At 45.1% G+C, this 18103-nt stretch overlaps 1 protein-coding gene and 2 pseudogenes across 4 annotated transcripts; 1 reads left to right on the top strand and 2 right to left on the bottom strand.

Moving 5' to 3' along the window:
- Window positions 1-859: 859 nt before the first annotated feature.
- Window positions 860-3811, bottom strand: LOC124031681. Of its 4 annotated transcripts, none has more exons than XM_046343239.1 (7): window positions 3680-3811; window positions 3431-3560; window positions 3162-3298; window positions 2951-3078; window positions 2768-2827; window positions 2482-2680; window positions 860-1765 (listed from the first exon to the last, which is right to left on the bottom strand). In XM_046343239.1, exons 2-7 carry the CDS (start codon window positions 3438-3440, stop codon window positions 1661-1663), a joined length of 639 nt encoding a protein of 212 aa, XP_046199195.1. In that variant the 5' UTR covers window positions 3441-3560; window positions 3680-3811; the 3' UTR covers window positions 860-1660. The 4 variants fall into 4 exon arrangements, with proteins under 4 accessions (XP_046199195.1, XP_046199197.1, XP_046199196.1 ...); XM_046343241.1 differs by having other exon boundaries at window positions 3162-3274; XM_046343240.1 differs by having other exon boundaries at window positions 2482-2671; window positions 3431-3732.
- A 154-nt stretch (window positions 3812-3965) lies between these two features.
- LOC124031680 lies at window positions 3966-8729 on the bottom strand (annotated as a pseudogene).
- Window positions 8730-12410: 3681 nt separating this feature from the next.
- LOC124017365 lies at window positions 12411-17519 on the top strand (annotated as a pseudogene).
- Window positions 17520-18103: the final 584 nt, after the last annotated feature.

Below are 18103 nucleotides of genomic sequence, written 5' to 3'. Positions count from 1 at the left end.
CAGTTGTTGTGAAGATAGCTTCAGGGCGCCCAAGAAAGTCCAGCAAGCACCAGGACCGTCTCCTAAAGTTGATTCAGCTGCGGGATCTGGGCACCACCAGTACAGAGCGTGCTCAGGAATGGCAGCAGGCAGGTGTGAGTGCATCTGCACGCACAGTGAGGCAAAGACTTTTGGAGGATGGCCTGGTGTCAAGGGGCAGCAAAGAAACTACTTCTCTCCAGGAAAAATATCAGGGACAGACTGATATTCTGCAAAATATTGGACTGCTGAGGACTGGGGTAAAGTCATTTTCTCTGATGAATCCCCTTTCCGATTGTTTGGGGCATCCGGAAAAAAGCTTGTCCGAAGAAGACAAGGTGAGCGCTACCATCAGTCCTGTGTCATGCCAACAGTAAAGCATCCTGAGATGAGACCATTCATGTGTGGGGTTGCTTCTCAGCCAAGGGAGCTGGCTCACTCACAATTTTGCCTAAGAACACAGCTATGGATAAAGAATGGTACCAACACATCCTCCGAGAGCAACTTCTCCCAACCATCCAGGAACAGTTTGGTGACGAACAATGCCTTTTCCAGCATAATGGAGCACCTTGACATATAAGGCAAAAATGATAACTAAGTGGCTCGGGGAACAAAACATTGATATTTTGGGTGCATGGCCAGGAAACTCCCCATACCTTAATCCCATTGAGAACTTGTGGTCAATCCTCAAGAGGCGGGTGGACAAACAACCCACAAATTTAGACAAACTCCAAGCCTTGATTATGCAAGAATGGGCCGCTAACAGTGACTGTGGCCCAGAAGTTAATTGACAGCATGCCAGGGTGGATTGCAGAGGTCTTGAAAAGAAGGGTCAACACTTTAAATATTGACTCTGCATCAACTTCATGTAATTGTTAATAAAAGCCTTTGACACCTCTGAAATGCTTGTAATTGTACTTCAGTATTCCCTAGTAACATCTGACAAAAATATCTAGACACTGTGAACCAGCAAAGTTTGGAAATTAATTTCTCATTCTCAACTTTTTGCCACGACTGTACAAAGCACAAGTCAGAACTGTCAACATGTGCATCCACTCAATCCCAACACGTTGTTCCACCCTCATCCTGAGTATCTACTAAAGCTAGTGCGCTTAGAATAAAACATTTATTCAAAATATACCTTTTATTTTTAATCATGTCCTTAGGTTCCAGAACCAGCATGTGTGTATGTTAGGCCTAAGATTCCCAGCTGCACTTTCTTGCATTATGACCATTATTTAAAAACATTTTTTCCCCCCCAGAGTGCTATTTTCTTTACAATATCCTTTCACCATTTTTATTTGACATGTTGAAATGAACTAAAAGCAATTTAATTTGAACTACTGCTGCTCATTGCTGAAGACCTTACTATAAAACACTGCTGTTGCATGTAGGCGATAGATGAAAGCCATTTTAAGGAAACAGACCGCTGCGCCACTCAGGAGCTATCTAAGACACTGCATCTAGAAGTGTCACTACAGACCCTGGTTCGATTCCAGCCAGGTTTGGCTGGGGTAGGCCGTCATTGTAAATAAGAATTTGTTCGTAACTGACTTGCCTAATTAAATAACCCTAAAAATAGTGAAGTCCCCTATAAAGCTAGCTATGGAAAAAGAGAAAATGTGTGAACAGGTGTGTGCTTCTATTTCAGTGTGCCGCTCCAATTAATGGGGTTGTGGCGTAGCAGTTCTCTCTCCATCAGGGCCTCCTGAGAGCGAATCAGTGCCCTGGAGCTCTGCTCCATCAGCTATACCACACACACAAAAGAGAAGAGTATGAGTAAAAAAAATATCACATTAGGACGATGTCAGCGGAGACTGCTGAGGGGAGGACAGCATGTAATAATGGCCGGAACAGAGCAAATGAAATGCCATCAAACACATGGAAACCATGTGTTCGATACCATTCTGCTCCAGCCATTAGTACGTTGTGTGTGTTACAGTGTTCCCCAACTGGCGGCCCGTGGGTTGTTTTATTTGGCCCCCCAAGTTGTCTGGAAAAATATATATATTGATAAAGTTTTTAAAAACTATTTATTGTTGGACAGAGACTGTAAAAACACCAGGAAATCCGCTCCATGTGATTTTAATTTAAGAAATCTGTTCAAGTATTCCACACATAAGAGACATGTGGATCGTATACAAATAAGCAAGGTTTAAAATAATTGTTTTAGTCAAACATCTCTTTAGGCTTCTTGCGGTCAATATGCAGTCTACAAATGATTTGTAATTATGTTTATTTTACATTTTAGTTGACACTTATACAGAGCAACTTACATGAGCAATTAGGATTAAGTGCCTTGCTCAAGGGCACATTTACAGATTTTTCACCTAGTCTGCTCTGGGATTCAAACCATTGACCTTTGAATTACTGGCCCAACACTCTTAACCGCTAGGCTACCTGCTGACCCTGCCTGTTCCGGCCCCCCGACCATCCGCTAGTTGATGATCCCTGGTGTATTACCTTCTTGTTCTCATCTCTGTAGTGGCTCATCGCTCTGCTGTGCTGGATCCTCTGCTGTTTCTCACTGGACAGAGCCAAGCGATCCACTTCCTGTAAAAACTCAGCCTCCTCTGCCTTACTGGTCAACTTCAGCATCAGCCCCGCCCTCTTCTCCTCCATCTGCCTCTTCAGCTGCTGACGTACCTCCGATCTGGAAAATCTAGAGATTTATAAACAATATGATGGAAGCCAGAATCGCACCTAGATATGGGAGGGAAATGAATCATTCAGACGAGGATGCTTTTACCTGTACTCCTCTCTTTCAGTGCAGGATCCGTAGAATGGCTTCCGCCACACTTGGTGATACCTAACGAAGCCCCAGAGAAAAAATATTAATTGGCAGAAATGTGATATTTATATTATTCTCCAAAGTGTCAGAAAATGCAGAAACAGACTGGCATCAGGGTTTATGTTTTACTACTGGAGTCACCTATAGTGCTCCTTTCTCTGCATAACCAGTGCCCTCTGGTGGTTGTGGTGATGCACAGCAGGGGTCTCCAGGCTGACAGTCCGTCTATTGGCCAGAGGAGGATGGAGGGGGTCCAGTCTGGGGACAGACTGCCGACCAGATAGGAAGTTCACACGGCAGGCCAAAATATTTATAACACTTGAATTTGCTTTATCTTAGAGTCAATTCACACCTGGCTGACTGACAGTGCTGCCGAGGCAGGTGAGATGATGATGGGCAATGTCAGGGGAGTGACCATAAGGTAGCGACTTTGGCGGACAGGTGTGGATCGAGGAATAGACAGAGCTGTGGAATTCAAGCAAACAGCAGCTGTGGTAATGAAAAGAAGAATAATGCACAGTATAAACACTGAACGGTTCAAACATGCACAGTTCAAACTGATAGAAAACCATTAATTAAAAACAATTTAAAACGTCAAAGCTGTTTTCAAAGTTTTCTTACGAAGTTTCATTCCGTAGACAGGGCTGTGCCTTGTGTTTCCCCAGCAGTGGAGTCCGGTCCTTGTGCATCGAAAAACTTCTAAAGGCTCTGTCTTAACTTTTACAACCAAGCTCTCTTCTTACTACTGACACTGTCAAAACAGTCAAGTTGAATTAATTACATGCAAACTACTTCCTTTTCAAATATTTACTTTAATGACTATGAAAAGACTTGGATTCAAATAGAAATAGTACAAACAAATGCACTCACTTGGGTGTTTTGCGGTGGCAACGGTTGCCCTGGGAATCAGGTTACTCGTGTGCAGACAGAGAATAAAGCTGGAGCCTAGCGTAACTAAATGCACTGGTGCTCTCCTAAAGAAATGTATTAGCATGTGAAATAGGGCTGGGCGAGCTATTGTCAGAGCATGGCTACACAGCTAGACAGATGGAGACGATTCAATACACGCAAAAAGGAACACAGTTTATCTGTTGTTTTTCCAGAGGCACAACATCAAAGTCCAATTCAATGTAAATGAGTCATTCGGCTTTTAAAACATGATAAAACAATTTCTTTAATAGAATCATGTTGAGTAACAATTGTTGTCCAAGAGAGATACCGATATGTCAGGTTATAAGCCTAATGATTTAAGAACTAGAACATTCTTCCACTGATAAAACAGGTTGTGACATCGCAGTTCCTCATGGTTCAGATTCCCAACCTCTCATGGTTCTCCCACAGCCAAGCATGGTACTTGTTCAGCATGTGGTCCTGGGGTTCAACCTATGTAAATACACACAAGGGCAATATCTCTAGTTGACTATATCTGGATCTATTAATAATAATAATAATATATGCCATTTAGCAGACGCTTTTATCCAAAGCGACTTACAGTCATGTGTGCATACATTCTACGTATGGGTGGTCCCGGGGATCGAACCCACTACCCTGGCGTTACAAGCGCCATGCTCTACCAACTGAGCTACAGAAGGACCATTATTATTTAAATGTTGGTGTAACAACAGTTGTCATCTTTGCTAAAGGGAAAATACACTATAAACTGGATGTAACAACCTACTATGGGGTCTGTGACTCACTCACCTGTCTCCACTCCTCTACACAGAAGATCCTGTAGGAGTCATTGCCATACTTCCCAATCCCATGCAGCTCTATAGGGTAGCGCCACTGCTTGGTCAGGTATTCATCTGCATAAGAGATTAGAGGTCGACCGATTATGATTTTTCAATGCCGATACCGATTATTGGAGGACCAAAAAAGCTAATATCGATTAATCGGCCGATTTAAAAAAAAATGTATTTGTAACAATGACAATTACAACAATACTGAATTAACACTTATTTTAACTTAATATAACACATCAATAAAATCAATTTAGCCTCAAGTAGATAATGAAACATGTTCAATTTGGTTTAAATAATGCAAAAACAAAGTGTTGGAGAAGAACGTAAAAGTGCAATATGTGCTATGTAAGAAAGCTAACGTTTCAGTTCCTTGCTCAGAACATTAGAGCATATGAAATCTGGTGGTTCCTTTTAACATGAGTCTTCAATATTCCCAAGTTTTAGGTTGTAGTTAGTATAGGACTATTTCATTAACCTTTGACTATTCAATGTTCTTATAGGCACTTTATTATTGCCAGTGTAACAGTCCCTCTCCTCGCTCCTCCCTGGGCTCGAACTAGCAACACAACGACAACAGCCACCACATCGAAGCAGCGTTACCCACGCAGAGCAAGGGAAACAACCACCCAAGGCTCAGAGCGAGTGAAGTTTGAAACGCTATTAGCGCGCGCTAACTAGCCAGCCATTTCACTTCGGTCACACCAGCCTCATCTCGGGAGTTGATAGGTTTGAAGCCATAAACAGCGCAATGCTTGACGCACAAGAAGAGCTGCTGGCAAAACGCACGAAAGTGCTGTTTGAATGAATGTTTACTCGCCTGCTTCTGCCTACCACCCCTCAGTCAGATACTTGTATTACATTATTGTAGATGCGTGTGTTTGAGCCTTGTGTGTGTGCTTGTATGCTCAGTCAGATTATACGCAACACAAGACACGCTAGATAATATCTAGTAATATCATCAACCATGTGTAGTTAACTAGTGATTATGATTGATTGTTTTTTTATAAGATAAGTTTAATTCTAGCTAGCAACTTACCTTGGCTTACTGCATTTGCGTAACAGGCAGTCTCCTTGTGGAGTGCAACGAGAGAGAGGCAGGTCGTTAATTGCGTTGGACTAGTTAACTGTAAGGTTGCAAGGTTGAATCCCCCGAGCTGACAAGGTGAAAATCTGTCTTTCTGCCCCTGAACGAGGCAGTTAACCCACTGTTACTAGGCCGTCATTGAAAATAAGAATGTGTTCTTAACTGACTTGCCTAGTTAATTAAATAAAGGTGTAAAAATTATACTTTTTTTAATAGGCCAAATCGGTGTCCAAAAAGACCGATTTCCGACTGTTATGAAAACTTGATATCAGCCTTAATTAATCGGCCATTTTGATTAATCGGTTGACCTCTATAAGAGATGCATAACATCTGCATAACATCCCCATTATTTCTCAGGTGCTGGCAAAAACAAACACACCTAACACTTGGAGGATAGGACAACCCAGTCGTCCTCCTCGTTTCAGCTAAAACTAAAATCTCACTTTCTAGGAGGGAAATCAGTGGATCATCTCTTGGATCCACAGGTGGAGATGGGAACAGTGACTCACCAGAGAACCTGATGATGATTTTGGCTCGCAGTTCATACAGGCCCAAAGATCTCAGCAGCACAGACAGGGGCTTCCACTCTGCCCCCCTGGTCTCCTCCGCTGATGGGTAAAGCTTAAAGAACTGCCACAACACCGGGATGGCCATTTTACCTGAAAAGGAACACAGAACAGAGACTGTGTGAGATAATTCCAATGTCGTTATTGTAGATGTGTGTGTTTGAGCCTTTGTGTGTGTTTGTGTGTCTCACCGCTGGTTTTGTTGAGGAACACGGTGGCTATCAGGAGTTTCCAAGGGTCGTGGAAAAGGGTCTCCTGCACCAGGTGGAAGGGGAGCGAGGAGGGGTCCACTTCCTTAAGGCTTTCCTCCTGGGGGGGCTTAGACCTGTGTGTGGACATAAGGGGTTTCGGACATAAATAAACCATTTTTTATTTGACTTACATTTTTCTCCAAGAATGGCAAGTTCTGTTAAATTCTAACATTTATGAAATGATTACCATCTCTCATTGACTTCCGGCTGAAATAAGGACTGGTCTTCCGTTTCTCTCCTAACAGTTCTGGGCAGAACAGGAACAACAGGCACCACTACACACATTAAACATGTTATTCTCTTGGGTCAGTACACTGAAACCATGGAGGTTCCCTATCTAGGCATCACAGTCAATGCACATTATGCATCATAACTCAGATAGCACAATGCACAGTAGAGAAAATTGATACATACTGCTCTGGGAATCTTTCAGTGGTATACAGCGCTCTCCAGTGGTCTGGGGAGATGGCAGCTCTTCGTCATGCACCTCTGCTTCTATATTCTCCACTCCCTCAGTCTCCCCCACTCCCACACTCTCAGACTCAGCCTCCCCCTCACTCTCAGAAGCAGACTGCACCCTAAGGACTGGGACAAGTAACAGTGACACAGGAAGCTGTTCTTCTCGACCAATGAGAGCATCTTGTAAATCAGTGGGCGGGGCCAGCCTGAGCAGCTTTTCTCTCAGCAGCCCCGGCCTCCTCTGGGGGCTCTTCTCCAGTATGACATCGTCAACTACCGCCACGACCTTCAGACGCCTCTCAGTCTCATCATCCTCACCCCTTCTCACAGAGGCTTGTATGTTTGTCTCTTTGATGTCTTCATTTGTGTCTGATGTTTGGCCCGTTTCTGAGCCTCTCCCAGCTGCCGGTCTGTGATTCCCCCTTGCCAGGTGAGGAGGCATGTCAGGCCTCAGATTAGTTATTATCGTTCTCTTGTCTCTGGGTCTGGTCCTCTGCTTGCAGGATTTTGCGGAATTTGCTATTTTTGTGTTATTTGGAGGCAGGCTTAATATTCTACCCTCTTCCATATTCTCCTCTGTGTTCTGCCGGTCTTCTTTGATATTGGCCTCTGAGGTATGACGTGTGTCTTTCTGATTAACTTTCCTCTGTCTCTCCTGGCTTGGCAGCGGAGTCACAGCTACAATGCCACTCTTGGCTTTGGTGAAGTCAAAGTCATCTATCTGTAGATCCCCTCCTGCATCTCTGAGAAGGAAAGCTTGAAGAGACGCCCTGGACCGGAACCTCTGTCCCTGGGGACTAGAATCATTGATCATAGGATATCTGCAATGCACTTAGCCCCTGGCCCTGGCAGTAAGATACACACACTTCAGGGATGTTTTACATGCAATGAGAGAATGGAGAGTAACTAGTGAAGAAGCAAAAATCAGAATCACCTTGTTATATAGATGTCCATTTTGCCTGCAGTCTTCCCACTTTTTCTCCGTCTCACTACTCTCACCCAGCCCGGCGGCATACTAGAAGGCGGGCACGACTCCTCATCTTCCTGTCTGCTCCGCTGTCTCTTGACTGTATTGGGATCAACCTCTTTGGTAACTCTCATATCTGAACCTAGAACAGCCATAGTGTCTGTGTCAGAATTAGGATTCAAATGTGTGTCAGTGACGGGGTTCTCTGTGTTGAGGTCATTGTTTTTGAGCCTGGTTGTGACTATGTTGTTGTCCGTAGGGGAAGCACAGGTTGTATCAACAGTAGGCTCAGTTTTAGCCTGATACATATGATAATCCAGTGATAGCATATTGTCCACACTCTGGAGCGTAGAGGATGTCTGTCTCAGACAGGTGTCACAAGCTGGGTTTCATGAGGCTGAGATCCTGCTCTGGTCCTCTTATCTGCTAACATCTTCTTAAGGCATCTGGAGCTCTATACCTTGCTGCCACAAACAAAAAGATGGATCAGAATAGTCAACTCCTCACCCTGTCTATCAAATCATATTTTAATTATATTTTATTTTATATGGAATAGCATGGTTTGGACAAATAGGTGACTAATTAGCTAGCTAAGCAGCTCAACAGTTGCAGATTGGTTGACCTTCTTGATAGTCGATTCAACTGTGCTTCTTTACATACCTCGTGATCACGTGCTGTTCTGGATGAATGGTTCATCTCTATTGGTATGTTATTTGAAGATCGAGTTGAATAAAATTGTCACGAGACATAACATCTTTGGATAAATTATATTGTGCGCTGGGCTGTGAAGTGTGTGAACGAGCTTATGAGCGATTCCGCTTGACTCACACATGCCATGCGCAGAACGCAGCACAAGAGACAGGACAGGAAACAGAGAACGGAGTCTGCGCACAAGCGATCCTGTAAACAGTCCTACACGACAGCAACCTGTTGGACAGCAACCTGTTGGACAGCAACCTGTTGGACAGCAACCTGTTGGACAGCAACCTGTTGGACATCAACAGCGCGAACGGAGAGGAAATCGGAGAAAATAGACATACTTGTGAGTGCGGTTGAGAGTTTTTTTTGGGACATCAGAAGTCCAATGCATTTCCTGTAGACAGCCAGTAGGTGTCAATGTTTGACCAAGCGAGCTCTGACAGGGACTGGTGGAAGTGGGTGCCGTTCTGTGAGGAAGAGGATGATGAGGCAGTGGAAGTGGATCTGGACAGCAGCATGCCAGAGCCCCTGTGCCTGCTCACCGACGCCCCCTACAGCCAGAGCAGGCAGAGCTGCATCAGCAGGGTAGAGCACCTGGTGCTGAGCTAGGTAGCTGGAGAAAGAGAGGCAGGCAGGGAGAGGAGGGGAGGGGAGCCCCTGCTGCAGGGACTGTTCTCTGATCAAGACCACTGCATGCATGAAGGAAGGGAGGTAAACATCAAAACTCAGGGAAAGACTCATTGTGGCGTGTCTCTCTCAGGGATGAGCACAATGACCCACTGAAAGAAATTAGGTAAAAATTATAACGGATCTATATATTTTCAAATAACTGTGCTTTTTCTGATCCACATTGATTTTGACAAACAAAAAACAACCCCCCAAAAATCTGTGGCCCTTCATTGAATTTCAAAACACCGATGTGGCCCTTAAACCAAAAAGTTTACTCACCCCTGTCTAAAATGTAGTAAATGTTTTTGCCTCCTACTGGCCATCTGGATATTGGTTACATATGGGATAAACATTTAGAGTTTGTTTCCACAGCAAATTAATAGATATGCTATGTTAGACAAGTAGCCTATCTCGTAGAAAATGCAGTCGTGATTTTTTAAAACATTTGCTTCATAGAAAGTATCATAGAAAATAGTATCATAGTATCATAGAAAATAATGATTGACAATCCAACGTATATCAGTGTGTAGCACAGCAATACACCGAATGGTCGTTATGTAGAGATCAAAGGCCTATGGTTACGACCACAGGGTTTGAGGCTCTGCTCCCAGGTGGGCAGCGGTGATTGGCCTGGGTGTTATCACACTTTCCCATTGCTGTGGCAACGAGCGATAACACATAAACCACAGGCCACCATAATGTATTGATAACACTTCATTAGGCCTTTAAGGCCTGTATGCAATCAGCCTGTCAGGCACTATTGAAACCATAACACTGGACTGGAGGTGATCCTGTTTAGCATTTAATAATGATCCTCTCACTACTCCTCCCCCATATCCCCCTGGGTAATACTGTAAGTACAGACAAATATGCACTTTTTTTCATTACCCTGCCATGGAACTTTAGTCTCGTGTTGTCACTGGGCTGTTCATCGGTTTCAGTGAACATGCTGGTTTGATTACCATGCTGGGAATAATCTGTAATAAAAAAAGGGAGGTTGTCTAAAATTATTTTATTTCAGGGCAAAAGAATGGACTGTCAGGAGGTTATTTTTCAGAGTGAGGAGAACCAGATGCACAGTCGGGAACTGATATGACGTTGCGCAAATGGACTTCAAGTGCCAGAACAATAGAGCCCATTTAGAAACAAGAGAGTGTGTATGTGTTTTTCCATCTGTTTGGTCAGGAGCTTAACGGGATTGCTAAGGACTGTAAGCTTTGATGTGTCTACTAGGTCGTGGTCTGGAGAAAGCCTTGGCTCAGACACTGTGGACCATAAATATGAGAGAAACTTCCCTGTTTTAATGGGTGAGACCACATTTCAAATGATGCCATATTCCTGATACAAAGATATGACCCAGGATGACAGCCTCACGCCCAAACCACCCCACCCCCCTGACCAGTGAGTTCAATACAACCTTGGCAAATAGTTGGACCATATCATAAAAAAATGCTGGCTCATCTTGAACACCGATCCATAACTAGAAAATACATTTAAAGAACCCCGCAGGTCGTCTTCAGACACGCCTCCAACATCAGTTAAATGAGGATGGATCTTCCACCAGCACCACGTAGCACCTTCCTAGTCAATGTGCCGGACGGTAATTACAGACCCACTGAAACTTTACGAAGAAATGTTCAATCACCCTATCATGGGCAAGGCATCATTAGGTGTTCTACAAACAACGTGGTATGCCTAGTCAAGTGTATTTGTGGTCAATGCTGTGTAGGATTTTTTTTAATGAGCTCTGAAAACAAGGATAGCAGAACACAGGGTTCATATAGGAACTCTTGACCAGAGACACCCTGTGCTGCTGCGCATTTCATGGAGGCTCGTCACAAAATCAGCTCTCTGAGATGAAGAACATTGGTATCGAACATGTTAAGACTCCTAGGAGGAATAATAATAATTTAATCCATTTTAGAATAAGGCTGTGACATGACAAAATGTGGAAAAAGAGAAGGGGTCTGAATACTTTCCCAATACACTGTATATGTTTTATTTTCTGTAATAAATGCATGTGCCCATCCTCATTAATATCAAATTATTAGAATTACTCAAGTTGTTTTTAAAATATACTACATGACTAAAAAGTATGTGGACACCTGCTCGTCGAACATCTCATTCCAAAGTCATGGGCATTAAGATGGATTACCCCCTTTGCTGCTATAACAGCCTCCACTCCTCTGGGAAGGCTTTCCATTAGATGTTGGAACATTGCTGCAGGGACTTGCTTCAATTCAGCCACAAGACTATTATTGAGGTTGGGCACTGATGTTGGGCGGTTAGACCTGGCTCACAGTCGGCGTTCCAATTCATCCCAAAGGTGTTTGATGGGGTTGAGATCAGGGCTCTGTGCATTCCAGTCAAGTTCTTCCACACCGATCTCGACAAACCATTTCTGTATGGACCTCGCTTTGTGCACGGGGCATTGCCATGCTGAAACAGTAACGGACCTTCCCCAAACTGTTGCCACAAAGTTGGAAGCACAGAATCATCTAGAATGTCATTGTATGCTGTAGCATTAAGGTTTCCCTTCACTGGAACTAAAAGGCTTAGCCCGAAGTATGAAAAACAGCCCCAGACCATTATTCCTCCTCCACCAAACTTTACAGTTGGCACTATGCATTGGGTAGGGTTCTCCTGGCATCCGCCAAACTCAGATTCGTCCTTCGGACTGCCGGATGGTGAGGGCGTGATTCATCACTCCAGAGAACGTGTTTCCACTGCTCCAGAGTCCAATGGCGGCAAGCTTTACACCACTACAGTCGATGCTTGGCATTGCACATGGTGATCTTAGGCTTGTGTGTTGCTGTTCGGCCATGGAACCCAATTTCATGAAGCCCCCGACGAACAGTTGTTGTGTGAGTATTGCAACCGAGGACAGATGATTTTTAGGACATTCATTTGAGACTTGCTCCCAGTCAGGGGAAGTATTGGCCTAGACAAGTATAGCTCAGTTAAAGATCAATAAATATGAAGTATAATTCCTTGTTATTTCAATGTCTGTTCCTCTGTCTCTCTCAGATTGGGAAGGACAGAACTATCTATGACTCCTGCTGCGTCAGCTACTTTCCCAAGTGGGATTACATTGTGATGGGCGGCTCGGACAGGCAGGCCTCCCTCTACACCAAATACTGGGTGCGGCTCAGCACCATCGGGAACAGAGCTCCTGGGTGTGGACATGTGGTGGGTCGCTTTTAGTGTGTGTGTGTACATTTGAGTAACTGTGTAAGAGTGTATGAGAGAGAGTGTGTGTGCGTGTGTCTGAAGGGTACTGTATTGGAACGCTGTAATTTAAAACAGCTGACATGGTGCCAAGACATGCTGTGAAGAACGCGGAACGGAAATGATAAGATGCGACTGACGTAAACGCTATAGATGTCATGCTGTCAGATCAAGTGTTGATGCGACATATCACGTTAGGATAAATTCACAGATCAGTTTTTTTTAACTTGTGGAAAAAGTATCTGTGATCACCCATAGAGTACATGAAAGTAATATAAAATAAACTACATTGATATCTTTAATATTTTATATTATATTAATACTAGCAACTCACACGAGAAAGCATTAGGTTCTACCTGGCTGACATCTCCACATTGTCTTAGACGGGGATCTAACAACAGGAACACTTTGTCTCTCTGTATTTTCATGGAAGTGTTAATGGGAACCACTGTTACATTGTTCTCTCTTTGTCTTCTGTGTAGGTGTTGGGCTTCCAGGACAGACCATAGCCTTCTTTCAGCTCATCTTCAGCACGATGCATGGCCTGTACAAAGATCGTTACGCCTACAGAGACGGCATGACCGGTGTCATCCTCCAGCACCTCATCACTGAACAGAAAGGTGGATTGACTTAAACAGTACATTGTACTTCCCTTAACTCCCTTACGTTGTCAGTGTTAGCAGATCTGATGGAAATGGATGGCAGAAGCTCCCTGAAGAAGTCCATTAGAAGGCTATGTAGTCCAGCCCATATGCTCAGATCTATCCAGTCCCTTCAGATCTGTAAACACTAAGGGTGTAGGAGTTAAGTGAAGCTAGGGCTAGTGGTTATTTTTTGACTGGACTTCCTGTGCTTACTATACCTGTTCTCCATGCCCAGTGAGGATGAAGTGCAGAGAGCTGGATAAGAAGATAGCTATCAACAGGAACCGCCGGGCCATCCAGCTGCCTGAGAAGATCCTCATCTACGATTTTTGACGACTCTTCCGACATGTACAACCGCATCAAGGAGAAGATCTGCAGGAAGTTTGAGTGCAACCTGCTCGTGGTCTGCTCAGATCACATCATCCTGTGTCAGGTGGAACTTATACCCAGTCCAAAATCTACCCCCAAACACATTTACACTGTGGTAGTAGATGGTCGTAGTATTTGTACAGTTATTTAAAGCTGTTTTTAGACTAAATACATTGATTAATAACTGTTTTCTACGGATTTGCTTTTCACTTCAGGCTTTTCTCAAACATTTGGTGACAAACAACTCCGTAAAGTGCCATAACAAAACACAACACAGGGGGCTGCTGAGGGGAGGAGACCATGTGTTTGATGAGTTCGATACTATTTCATTTAATCTGTTCCAGTCATTACTATGAGCCCGTCCTCCCCAATTAAGGTGCTACCAACCTCCTGTGCAACACAAACTATTTGGCCTGAGTCAATAACACTGACCTGCAGCGTCTTTGGCTTATGTAAATTATACTAATGCATTGGTGACAGAAAGACATTATCATGCTATTAAGATGATGGAAAGCCAATGAATTAGTGTGTAGTGCTGCATCGCTGCTCTAAAACACATCAGAGAGAGGCCAGAGAGGGATGGCCAGAGAGGGACGGCCAGAGAGAGGCCAGAGAGGGACGGCCAGAGAGAGGCCAGAGAGGGACGGCCAGAGAGAGATGGCCAGAGAGAGACGGCCAGAGAGGGACGGCCAGAGAGAGGCCAGAGAGGGACGGCCAGAGAGGGACGGCCAGAGAGGGACGGCCAGAGAGGGACGGCCAGAGAGAGGCGGCCAGAGAGAGACGGCCAGAGAGAGACGGCCAGAGAGAGATGGCCAGAGAGGGACGGCCAGAGGAAGGCCAGAGAGAGGCCAGAGAGGGACGACCAGAGAGGGACGGCCAGAGAGGGACGACCAGAGAGGGACGGCCAGAGAGGGACGGCCAGAGAGGGACGGCCAGAGAGAGACGGCCAGAGAGAGACGGCCAGAGAGAGGCCAGAGAGAGACGGCCAGAGAGGGACGGCCAGAGAGGGACGGCCAGAGGAAGGCCAGAGAGAGGCCAGAGAGGGACGGCCAGAGAGGGACGGCCAGAGAGGGACGGCCAGAGAGAGGCCAGAGAGGGACAGCCAGAGAAAGGCCAGAGAGGGACGGCCAGAGAGGGACGGCCAGAGGAAGGCCAGAGAGAGACAAGAGAGTGACGGCCAGAGAGGGACGGCCAGAGAGGGACGGCCAGAGAGGGACGGCCAGAGAGAGGCCAGAGAGGGACAGCCCATGAAAGGCCAGAGATGGACGGCCAGAGAAAGGGCAGAGAGAGGCCAGAGAGGGACGGCCAGAGAGGGACGGCCAGAGAGGGACAGCCAGAGAAAGGCCAGAGAGGGACGGCCAGAGAGAGGCCAGAGAGGGACGGCCAGAGAGAGTCCAGAGAGGGACGGCCAGAGAGAGGCCAGAGAGAGTCCAGAGAGGGACGGCCAGAGAGAGTCCAGAGAGGGATGGCCAGAGAGAGGCCAGAGAGAGTCCAGAGAGGGACGGCCAGAGAGGGACGGTTAGACCCAGTGGTCCTCCAGATCTTTCTGCCTATCCTTCTTCAACTGTATCTGTGTTCCTTTACGGGTTCTCTCTCTGAGTCTCTCCCCCGCCTCCTTAGCCATTAGACAGCCTAAGTGAGACAGGGAAGAGTGAGTGGTTACCACCACAGCATTGTGGAGCCTGGCTGGATGTATCTGGTGGTTTCCTCCCTGGTTTGTGTCTCTGGGGTTTGACAGAGAAGGGGAGGGGAGTAGTCTAGAGTTAACTGTGAAAGAGATGCTTTAGATCGATCTCTAAAAGCCACGTTACAGCTTCACCACTGAGGCTGATGGTTTCTCTGGTATGACTGTCTCACCTCTGAATGGGCTGTGTCAAATACAATCAGACTTATCTTCACATAGCATTGAACGAGAATGAAACATATGGATAGTTAGATTAGAAGGATATATTAAGGGACAGCCATACAAAAATGCCCCCACATGACCCTTCCCCCTCATTGAAATAACTCGAAATAATGTTTACGTCCAAAAATAACAATAACTGTAGCGACCCAGTGTTTATAAATGTGGATATCAACTTCGCCACTTCAGCATGCTTTTGTGGGACAGTCAATGCCACACAGGGCTACGGGCCAGAAGGTTGAGGGTTTGACGACCACCAACATGTTTCTTTGCCAATTCTCCTGATTGGCGCAGCAGTCTAAGGCACTGCATCTCAGTGCAAGAGGCAGTCCATGGTTCGAATCCAGGCTGCATCACATCCAGCCGTGATTGAGAGTCCCATAGGGCAGCGCACAATTGGCCCAGCGTCGTCCGGGTTAGGGGAGGGTTTGGCCAGGATAGGCCGTCATTGTAAATAAGAATTTGTTCTTAACTGACTTGCCTAGTTAAATAATTCAAATAAAACAACCAACAAACAAAGCATGCTGACTTTGGGCGCTTCAAAATCATGGTTTGCATTTTCAACACTACAATCAAGTAGACTATGTCAGTCTCAACCAACAGAAATGAGATCCCTCCCTACTTTGCACTCGGTGTCGAATGCTTGACTTCACAGTTTCCAAATCTCATTAAACCTTTGGGTGTTTTGTAACAGATGTCTCTTTCCATTCATCAGATGGTACAGTTTGGAAGCTGGAATGACATTTTTGAGGAATGTGTGCAGGTAGCCTATAGGAGACGTTTGAAGGAGCCTAATCATATTAAAACCTTGTGACTGCTTGTGTTTATGCCACACATAAAAGGTGTTACATTTGAAAAGTGAAATTACAAATATTGAAGCGTTAGTTTCTAGGTTGGCAAGGAATAGCCGCTGGAATCACTGAAGTTTAGCCTAGCGTAGAAGTTTGTACTCACTTAAAAACAATAATGCAATTATTCATTGTTGTAGGCTAGTCTCGGTAGGATCATTGTATTGTCCCTAATCAAGATCAATAGGGGAGCCTTTTGAGCTGCATGTCTCATGTCTTCAACCTGGCCTCTCTGCTGCTTATCAGCTATTCCTCGTAGTTCTTGTGGATTTACACTATATTGAACATTGGTTCAGCTTTAAATTATTTTATATGTGGTGTCTGTCCTTCACCAATGCAGTGTTTGTGCTTCACCAGTACCAAGTAATAGTGGCTCATGGAGTCTCTGATTCTCTACATCAAAGTCATTGGTGGCCGACCGGACAGCGAGGGCCTACTGGTGGGGCTAAAGAAGAAGGCAGATACAAACACTTCTGTCTTAGCTAACTTGTATTTATCTAGGTTAGTCTTATTGAGATCTCCTGAGGCTCAAGCCAATCCAACTTGCACCAATGGTATTCATTTTCTCTTCAGATCCTGAAGGTCTTTGTGGACAACCTGTTTGCCATCAATCTGCTGAAGCAGTCTACACCTGTGTGTTGTCTGGACATGAGTACATCCCGCAGCACGCTGGCAGTGGTGGACGAACACAGCACCTGCCGGTTTAATGACATCCACACTAAGGTACAGCTCTTTAAGGTCAGAGGGCAGGCGTCAAGAGTTAAGGCCAAGGTTGAGGTGGCTTCACTTTCAAATTATCGTTCAAAGGTTGTCCCTTTTTCCTTCACCTACTTTTCCCCCTGACTTGCCCTCGTTCTATGAGCATCCTTCCCTACTCCCCAGGAGCCCAAAGCTAACAACGTAGCATGGAACACTTAATGTGAGGGCATGCTGTGTTTGTCAGGCAGCTGCTGCAGGGCTTTGTGGTGGGCTACAATGGCTCCAAGATCTTCTGCCTGTATGTCTACTCCATATCCACCGTGGAGGTTACCGTTGGGTGGGAAGAATAATACTTAAAGAACTGAGCTTTATTTTCCACTATTTAGTTCTGTTTCTACATTTTCTTATTGTATGTTGAATTGACTGATTTCCCCTTCCTTCCCATCTCTTCTCCACAGTCGGCTCCTATGTACCAGAAGGATGTTCAAGCAGGTCTATCAGATCTCCTGTCTGTGTATGACTCACAGTGACTGTAGGGATCTGGCCAAGGATGCCCTGGAAGGGCTCGACTGTCACTGTTAAGAAGGTCATACAAGCACATACTCCCACGGAAGCACACACACACCTTTTCACTGCAATGCTAGTGTTCATCACTAGATGGTGCAGCCTGATGCTATTTGTATGAAGAACCTCTCTTATGCTTGTTTGACCAATGTGATAGAATAGCTTAAGTATGTGGTGTGAGTGGATTCTCTGGCTTCCCCATAATTTATTGTGTCATTCTACTTGTCAACTAATCATCAAGCCCTTGACAAGTTGAATCAGGTGTTTTTGTCCAGGATTACAACAAAAATGTGTGCTGTTGGGGATACTCGAGGACTGGAGTTCCCTTTTGTTTCTCTCTCTCAGCAGGCCTTCATCCGAGACCTGCGCTGCCTGGAGCTCATCAACAGCATTGAGGTACAATATGGCACAGACACACTCCCCTAAAATGAATAATGGATTAGTCCAAATGGTATTATTCCAAGATCAAAGAATTTGTCACGGTAGAAAACAGAACAGACCACATAGCTTTAATCAGGGTGGATTTACTGGTTGACCAGAGAACTCCACATGACATCATCAAAGCGAGACAGAGGAGGGGAAACTTGGGATCAAATGTTCAT

Source organism: Oncorhynchus gorbuscha, linkage group LG03 (genome assembly GCF_021184085.1).
Source record: "Oncorhynchus gorbuscha isolate QuinsamMale2020 ecotype Even-year linkage group LG03, OgorEven_v1.0, whole genome shotgun sequence".
NCBI classification, from domain to species: Eukaryota; Metazoa; Chordata; class Actinopteri; order Salmoniformes; family Salmonidae; genus Oncorhynchus; species Oncorhynchus gorbuscha.
This window is presented reverse-complemented; position numbering and strand designations above follow the sequence as displayed.